The sequence below is a fragment of the Vicia villosa genome, unplaced genomic scaffold (assembly GCF_029867415.1).
Source record: "Vicia villosa cultivar HV-30 ecotype Madison, WI unplaced genomic scaffold, Vvil1.0 ctg.001916F_1_1, whole genome shotgun sequence".
Lineage (NCBI taxonomy): Eukaryota > Viridiplantae > Streptophyta > Magnoliopsida > Fabales > Fabaceae > Vicia > Vicia villosa.
In genome coordinates, this window is record NW_026705775.1 from 194,267 (window position 1) to 203,885 (window position 9,619).

At 37.6% G+C, this 9,619-nt stretch overlaps 1 protein-coding gene across 1 annotated transcript; it reads right to left on the reverse strand.

The window, feature by feature from the left end:
* Window positions 1-7,363: 7,363 nt before the first annotated feature.
* On the reverse strand, window positions 7,364-9,375 carry LOC131637121 (uncharacterized). Its single transcript, XM_058907713.1, has 4 exons — window positions 9,190-9,375; window positions 8,593-9,054; window positions 7,843-8,513; window positions 7,364-7,757 (listed from the first exon to the last, which is right to left on the reverse strand). Exons 1-4 carry the CDS (start codon window positions 9,373-9,375, stop codon window positions 7,364-7,366), a joined length of 1,713 nt encoding a protein of 570 aa, XP_058763696.1.
* Between the last annotated feature and the right edge of the window lie 244 nt (window positions 9,376-9,619).

The window sequence follows — 9,619 nt, forward strand, 5'->3', positions numbered from 1 at the left end:
GAGATCTTCTTTCGATGTTGAGTCATAAGATCGCCACGAGATCTTATTCCCTTTTCTTCTGTTGACGAGTTGATCGCCACGAGATCTTCTTTCGATGTTGAGTCATAAGATCGCCACGAGATCTTATTCCCTTTTCTTCTGTTGACGAGTTGATCGCCACGAGATCTTCTTTCGATGTTGAGTCATAGATCGCCACGAGATCTTATTCCCTTTTCTTTCAAGCAGATCTCTTTGTCATACCCCAAATTTGTCCTACCCTTTCACTTTTATCTGGCTTAGGCTTAGGCATTTCATAATCTCATGTACATACCTCCCATTAGGTCATATAACTCATCATGCATTCATTAACTAATAAAATTGACATTGGGATCAAGGACCTTGAATCATTAAGGGTTCATATAGTGATTTTGAGGTGTACATATCAAATATCATTGATTCATCAAGTTCTCCTTAGAGCATTGGACTGTGAGAGTAAGGTTTGGATTCATGGTTATTGTGTACTTCGGGACAAGGCTTTCCTTTATGCTTCAAATACTATCTTCAACGAGGAACTTTGTCAAGGCAAAAGAAGACTTATAGATTAATTTGAAAAGAATTGCTAAGAGCGTGAGCATGGTTATAAGATTAATTTGGTTTAAAGCAGGATCGTTTGCTTGTCAACATGGACGGATTGATTAAAATTATGGCTTCATTGGTTGGTAGAAGGATTCAAGGTATTGGTCCAAATGACTCCATTGTTCGTAATTTGTTCGAGGTTAATCAAAGTACAAAAGGCATATAGTCTCTATGCAATACAAAAAATATCTCTTACAAGATTCATGTGCAAACCCATTTCCATCCAAAGCCCAAATCCAAATGTTCTATCACATATCCATTGATTCGAATATCGTTCATCAAATTCACAAGTCCATACAAGAAAGCCCATTCAAACTCATTACAAAAATTCAAACCTTCTTACACTTGAAGAAATTACACAAATTACATCATTACAAACCCATGTATTACAACTACATAGAAAACTTCAGCAACAAAAAATACAATTGACTCATGTTTTCCTAAAACCCTTCACTTGCATTTCCTTATGCTGTTAACCATTTCCACTTCTTCATCATTCAAAACTTCACCATGTGCTGCAAATGAATGTTATAGCCCTGCTTCAATCAATAAAACAGCCCCTGCATACCCATACAAAATCCAGTGCAATAAATTGAATCACAAAGAGAATCACAATAGGCCTCAAACTCTTTCAACCATGAGCCATTGAACCGCATCAGCTTATTACAAAGATTCTGCAGAACCAAACAAGTTGCAGCCAACATAAATCAGGGCATGACAAAATAACTTGCAATTTCATCCTAACAAGTTCATAAACAACATTTGTTTTCATAACTTCTAGACTAACTAAACCCCAACTCAGTCTCACACATCTTAACATCTTATATCCTAACTAACTTCCCACAAATAACTAACCGTTTCACTTATCTAACAAACTTTCTTAACCAATATAACAGAATCCCAAAATTAGTTACACCTATAACTAACTTCCAAGCAGAATCATAACCATCATTCAGTTTCACAGGCAACAGAATCAATAACAAAAAAGTCAGAAATAACTAACCTTCAAAAAAAAAAACAGATCTTCTTCATCTCTATAACAGGGCTCTCCTTCACTCTTCAGGGGCTCTGAATCTTGCACTTTCATCATCTACACCATTGCTTACAAACACGATTCATCTTCATCTTCATCTTCAATTCACCCCCATATCAGAAAAAGACTTCACTCTCCATCGCATTCATCTCAGAACCTCCCTCTCAGAAATCTTCTTGACCTTGCACTTTCATGCCAAATTCAACCATCATCCTCACCGCCTCAGTCTTTCTTCAAATATAACAATCCAATATTCTTCATCAACAATTCCGCAACGCAATCACCATCACTCCGCTACGAAACGCAACAGCAACGTCATCATCGCAAGTATCCGTACATGGCAACGGTAGCAAGAAGGAGAAGAAGAATGGAAGTATAAGAAGTTACCTGAGGTTGAAGTTCTCCGCTGCTCGATCCAACGATTCATCCGCACAACTTTGCCAATCGCAACTTCACGACCTTCGAGCGTTGCTCAACCTATATCATCGTTATCGCAAGATCATTATTCCATTGATTTCCGAGGCGACAAGATCGGAGGACCGATCGGAGTTCGCAATCGGAGAGTCTGAGAACAAAATCGAAGAAGAGAGAAAGAGCACCAGAAAAAGAGGATCGTCACATCACCGCTTCAAATCTTCTCCTTTGAACTTCATCGATTCAACCTCACCAACGCCTTTGCGTCATCATCCTCGCAACTTCTCCTTCAACGAGTCTTCATACAAGGGCAACAACACCGATTCAAGAGGATACGAAATCGGAGATGAGAAGTGAAACGGAAACGAAACTGAGAGACGAGCAAGGGTGGAGGCGAAGAGGTTGCTTCACGGCGGCGGATGAGCTATCGTTGTCGTAGGAAGAATATCGCCGCCGCGAGTTCGTCTGAGCAAGGGAGGAGAAGCGTGAAGAACTCCGATAGTCGCAAGGTAATTTAACCCTAAGCCCTCTTTTAATTTCTTTTTCAATTAACATGTCTCAATTAACCTAATAGATAGATAATAGATACTTAGTGTGTTAAAATCTGGTCTAATTTGGATTAATTGAAACTTAATAAAGTTTGATTAACAAGATTCTGAAAAGAAAAGATTTGGATCATCTCTGGGCCATGAAAATGCTTCGCACACCCTCCTATTTTGGCCCACCAACACGTCGTTTTTTGTAAGCTGAAAAACAAAAACTGTTTTGGGCCTAACGCCATCGTTACTAATTCCACACCCCATAGGAGCCCATGCGCACCCCTCCTTTTTTGGCATTTCACACAATCTGAACAACAAAAATAAGGGCTGGGCCAATACCTCTGGGCCCTGCGCTCAGAATTGTTTTTCACCACCATATTCAACTTTTCACCCCCTTGATCACTTGTTTTTATTAGTGTTAGAATTTAGTTTTTGACATAGTTCTTTCCTTCTTAGTAATAAAGAATAAAAAACCTTTAATATTTGTTAGATTTTTAGGTAGTGTTGACATTTAAATTCTTTTATAAAAACCCATAAAAATAGTAGTTTTTTTTGTTTCATTTTTGTACTAATGCTTGAATCGTTTTGTACTACTTCATGGTCATTTTTGTATGATGCTTGTGTGATTTTATTGCTCGTACTTTTGGCCTTATTTTAGGCCTATTTTCGTTAGTATCATTTTAGATCCCTTTTGTACATAAATAGGAATTACAACATAGATTAGAAAGTAGGCTAGTTCCCTTTCATTCTTTTTCTTTTCAACTTTTAAAATACTTAATAAAAATCGATGAAGATCATACCGTTGCTATATTTCATGGTAGGAAAGAAATGATTGAGGTGTAGGCCTCGATGTATGTTCTTTCCTACTTAGCAGAGAAGAAATGGTTGAGGTGTGAAGCCTCGATGTATTTCTTAACCGTTATTTAGAGAAACGATTGTGGCGTAGGCCTCGATGTGCATTCTCTAAATATTCACAAAAGAACTCCTTTTTGCATTCCTACTTATCGGAGAAGAAATGATTGAGGTGTGAAGCCTCGATGTATTTCTTAACCGTTATTTAGAGAAACGATTGTGGTGTAGGCCTCGATGTGCATTCTCTAAATATGCAAAACAAACTCTTTTTGGTATGATCTAAGTCACAAATTAAATCCCCTTAAAAAACACCAACCAAAAACACTTCAAAAAACACTAATAAATGGTCAGATTTAACACAAAGTAAGGAAGTGATGCGAGACCTTGTAGTGGGTTCTCGTCATCATGGAATTACCCTAAAAGATACAAACCAATCTCTCTTTTTCTCCTTTCTAAGGGCACGTTATCTCCGCTCCATTGCATCCTAGGCTGTCCCCTTGTGCAAGAGCGCGAGCGTTAACTCCGCCCAACTAAAAAACACAAAACAAACAGAAAATCGTGAGCCGAGCTACGGTAACTCTGATTCCTGAAAAGGATACGTAGGCAGCGGGGTAGGGCCCGTGCGAGTACAATTCTTTCTTTTCCCTACATTTTGCATTCATTTCGCATTTAGACATAGACATAGTTATACACCCTTTAGATAGAAACAAACATAGGTGGATACCATCGAGTACGATGGGCGCGAGGGGTGCTAGCACCTTCCCCTTGCGTAACCGACTCCCGTACCTTGATTCTCTGGTCGCAAGACCCTGTTCCTTCCTTTGTAGGTTATCTGATATTCCTTTCCCTTATGGGATAAATATATTGGTGGCGACTCTGTTCATTTTTCGCGAGCGTGCGACAACTGGCGACTCTGCTGGGGATGTTGCTAGACCTATTGCGGGTCCATCCTTAGCGAGTCGATCCTAGCCTATCCGTTTGTTTGTTTATCTACTGGGTGTGTTTTGTTTTGTCTATATGTTGCGTTTATTTATTTTTGCATATCATGTTAATTTTCCTGCTGGTACATTTACTTTCCCGCATTCTGGACTATATTATGGGTCTCCGTGGAGGCCACATATTTTCACTGTTTGCAGGTTGGGTGGGATTGTTTCTATGAGGTAAAAGGCCCAATACCCAGGCCAGAGTTGACACATAGGACACCTAGGATAGAGTGGATAGTCATGACGCCGATGAGATGTCAGGTCTTGTCTAGTGCGATCATGAGACCCACGCCCAGTCGAGGTCCAAATGGGGTATCATCGTTGGCATGTAGATGCAACAATGGTGGTGCCTCAGGAGGACTGATAACGCTGGTTGCCATTTTGACCTACCCTGACCTAGACTACACCTGTGAGTGGGGAGGGATATACATGACAGGTACCGTTGGTGACTATTCTGTTCTGTTGGTGACTATTGGTTTTCCTGGTATTCAAAAAGGTGTCGGACCTTTGATCCTGTGACATTTGACCTGTATCAGTTATTCAGAGGATTGTACAGTGGTTACTAAGATTATATGGACCGAGGATCCCATGCTTTTGCATTGCATAACATCATTGCTTTGTCCACTCCATTTATGAAAGATCCTAAAGTCTATTTCCAAAAAAAAGAGAAAAGAAAAGAAAAAGAAAAAGAAAAGGAAATAGAAAAACAAAAAAGAACGAAAAAGAAAAGAAAATGAAAGTGTATGAATAAATCACACTTATAAAAAAATATCATGATTGAATATTAATATTTTTCTTTCCAATATTATTAAACAAAGCGGCTTTTAGTTCAGGTTCATCGAGAAAAAGACTAGCAACTTCAAGAACACAAACTCCATCAAAAAGATTTCATTCATCCCCATCAATATTCCACATTTGTCTTGCTCCTTCATTATAAACCTTACTCTTTCTTCGAGAGAAGTCAGAGATTTGTATGAACAAAAACTTAATCCTCAACTCTCTTAAGTGAATAAATCTATATGTGCTCCAATTCTCCCGACAGAAGATAAAAAACTTGAGCGTGAAAGAAATTTTAAAGCAATAGATTGATTTTTCTTTCACTTTTTTTAGTTATAGATAGAATAAATAATCTAATTTTTACCCAATAAAAACAAGCCTGGATTATATCATCCGAAAAAAAAGTAAAAAGTTGGGTGCGTGATACCAAATATGTACCGATTAGTGTACCAACTTAAAAATAAAAATGAAAAATTGATACGACTTCGGTGCGTACCGGGTGAGTACCGTACGCGTACCGGTACTTTACCTAAAATGGAGTACCATATATATATATATATAAAGAATTTAAAGGTAGTGCACTGTGAGTGTATCACAACCCTTAAAAAGAAATAGGCTTAATTGCACTTTTGGCCCCCCTAGTTTCAGCTTCTTAAACTATTAGTCCCCCCAGTTTAAAATCCAGGATTCATGCCCTCAAAGTTTTACTGTGTTGGAATTTTTGAAGCCCCCCTCCATTTGGCAGTATTTTTAATGACATGACATGGAAATAAACCTGCCACATGGGTAATGATTTAATGATGAATGACATGGAAAACATGAACTATTTAAAATAAATGCAGATTATTTATAAAATAAACTTAATTTCGAAAATTTATTTTTAATTCATTTAATTGGACATATAAGTATCTAATTTTGCCCTAATCCCTTTCTTGTTCATTTTGTTCGTCAAAATCCAAAAAACCCCTTCATCTCCTCCATTGCTACACAGTGCGCGATCTCATTTCTCCTTCATCCAGCTTCTTAAATCTCGTTTTCCCAAACCTTGTTTCTTTCATCCCTAATTCGTCAACCTTGTAATGTATCAAAAGTCTGTGTCAATTGATAGCTACAGAAGTCACAGAATGAGACAGGAATGTCACTGCGGTCTCGATGCTCCATTTATGACGACCTGGACCGATACAAACCCAGGACGTCGCTTTTTCGATTGTGGGATGTACAAGGTTCAAGGTTTCAAGAAGTGCAGTAACTTTGTTTGGCTTGATGAGGAAATGAACCCTAGGGCAAAAGAAGTAATTTCGAGCTTAATGCAAAAGTTGAATGAAGAAAAGCAGAGGGTTAAGGATTCAGTCGCAAAAGAAGAAGAATTGAAGATGAAGATGAAACTGATAAAGAAACAGTTGAAGTTTAATTGGGTCATGACCATTGTTGTGTTGGAATCATTAGTTGCAACAATAATTATGAAATGAAGCTGTTAGTACAATTGTTGTTTAGGTCTAATTTGTTGTCTTTGTTTAGGTTCAATTAACTTATAAGTTTAAGGATTTTTAGGTTCAATTTATGTTAACAGTTTATTGTTGTAATTGTATGGTTTATCAATCAATGAAGTTGCTTATTATTCTAATTGTAATTGTAGTTGCATGGTTTATCAATCAGTGAAGTTGCTTATGTTAACAGTAGAGGTGCCTGTAATTGTATTGTATGGTTTATCAATCAATGAAGTTTATTGTTGTTTAGATTGTAAACAAACTGTTGGTGTTGGTCAACAGTTTACCAAATTTAACCAAACTGATAACAACCAACATGTTAACAAATTTTGACATCAACTATTTACAAATTGAAATAACATTTATTCAGTCAACAAAATGTAACCAAAGTGTAATCAAAGTGAACCAACAAGTCATCATTATAGCAGTAAGTTATAATATAACATTGCACATATGAAATTATCCAAATGATGGCCATTACATAAGTGGTTCAGTAGCAGCAATTTTAAAACATAACATTAAAAAATATTGTTTTCATATTGAGATCCAAACTGATTACTAATCACTACAAAATACCCAAAATATCATATTGTTTTACAATCACTACAAACTTTGTTCTTAATGCAACATTGTTACATTCAAAAAGAAAGGCATCATTGCCTCCTAATCCTGAGTTGGTTGAGGTGCCTGAGATCGTTGACCAATCTCAACTGGTTTTTCTTTTCCATTAATCTTCTTCGCCTTATTGGTTGTCTTAGATTTCTTTGCCTTGTTTCCCCCTTTAGGTATCTGCCTATCAGCTGCCCTCTTTCCCTTACAACTCCTCTTGTTGTTTCCAACTTGTCCACATTTGTTGCAAGTGACAGTTCCAAACTTCTTAGGAAGAACAAAGGGATTCTTTGGCTCATCAGATGTTTTGTTCCTCATCTTCTTAGGGCGGCCAATTGCCCTTCTCATGACAGGAGGAGACATTGGCACATGGTCAACATTGGTCCAAAGTTGTGGTCCATTATTTGGATACACAATGTTAGCATAGCACTTTCCAAATGTAAGCTTGCTGCAAAACAGAATTCAAGATGTTAGCATAACTTAAAGAAAACTAGTGAGAGACATAACTAAATGTTGTAGAATTCAAGAAATACCTATAATATGGAGACACATATCCTTCAGGTTTTTTCCTGATGCTCCAAATGCAAGAGACAACATGACTGCATGGGATTCCAGACAACTCCCATTTTCTGCAGCTACATGATTCATTTTTCAGATTGACACAGTAAGTCTCAACTCCATTGGTAGCTCCAAAGATGGATAAGTCATCATCACCATGCCAAGAGGGGGTCCAGTTTTGTGCCTCCTGTTTGTTATTCTCTATGAGCAATTGGATTCTAGGACATATAACACCCTCATAGTCCTGTAATAATGTCTTCTGTTTAGTTATCCTCTTTGTGATATAATGCTTGATTCCTTCCAAAAGTGTTATGATTGGTTTGTCTCGATGCTCTAAAATTACCCTATTAAATGCCTCACACATGTTATTAACCTGAATATCACACTTTGAAAATGTCTTGAAATGAGATCTTGACCAATATTTAGCAGGAATGTCAGTCATGTCCTTCCATGCATCTGGCTTTAGAAGCTTCAACTTCTCCATTTCTCCATCAAACATAGGAACACAAGTAGCTCTAGCTGCTGCCCACATGGCCTGTTTAAGCATCAAACCAGAATGTTTCTTCTTCCAATTACCATAAAGGTGTTTGACACACATTCTTTGCTCCACATTGTCCCCTAATTCTTGGATAGCAGGAACCAAACCCTACAACAATTACACATAACAGTTAAATATAAATATATAAGTGAATATCAAAAGAATTACATTTATAGTTTAGTATTACCTTATGTTGGTCAGAAATAAAGCCATAACACCTATCATTGAATGCTCCTAAATCTTCTAGTAGTATATGCAAGAACCACTGCCATGAGTATTTGGTTTCAGCCTCAACAACTACATAAGCTATTGGATATATTTGGTTGTTTGCATCTCTGCCTACAGCTGACATCAGTTGGCCACGATAATCACCCTTAAGAAAACATGCATCCAATCCAATGATAGGTCTATAGTAGGTGGCAAATCCTGACTTGCAGGCATCCAAACAAATGTAGATTCTCTCAAATGCTGGATTTCCATTGTTTTCTGCACATTTAATAACCACAGTACTCTTGGGATTGGACCTCAACAACTCCTCTCCATAGCTTCTCAAGTGTCTGAATTGATCTATACCAGCACCTTGGATCATTTCCAAAGCCTTTCTTTTAGCCCTATATGCTTGATCTATAGTTATCTTTGAACCCCATCTCTAAAGTGTTTCAGCAACTAGACCAGCTGGCTTCATGTATGGACTGTGCCTTAGCAATTGTGTAAACCTAATTGCAAGCCACTGAGTCTTAGCATTCCTGTTGTCAGCAGTTCTAAAACAAGTATGGTCACTCACATAACTAACAATCTGCCAATAATTCTGCCCATTCCTTATGCTGAACCTTAAGTGAAACTTGCAGCCTTCCATACACTTAACTACAATCCTTTTAGAATCATTTTTCTTGATATACACATTCTTTTGATTTTCCATTCCATACTCTTTCACTGCATCTCTAATTGCAACCTTGTCTGTAAACATCATTCCTATCTTGAATGCACATCCCCACCACTTTTGAAAATTGGATTCCTTTCTACTTCTCCTTCATCTTCACTACCATGGGGTGTGTATAAGTGATCCTCATCCTCTTCATTTTCATCCTGTTGTGGCAAGTTTATTTCAGTTATTTCTTCCTGACCTAAGGTCTCTAGGGGAAGAACTGAGGTCCAATTCACATCCTCGTAGCCTTCACTATCCTCACAGTAGTCACTATCTTCACTGAGGTCAT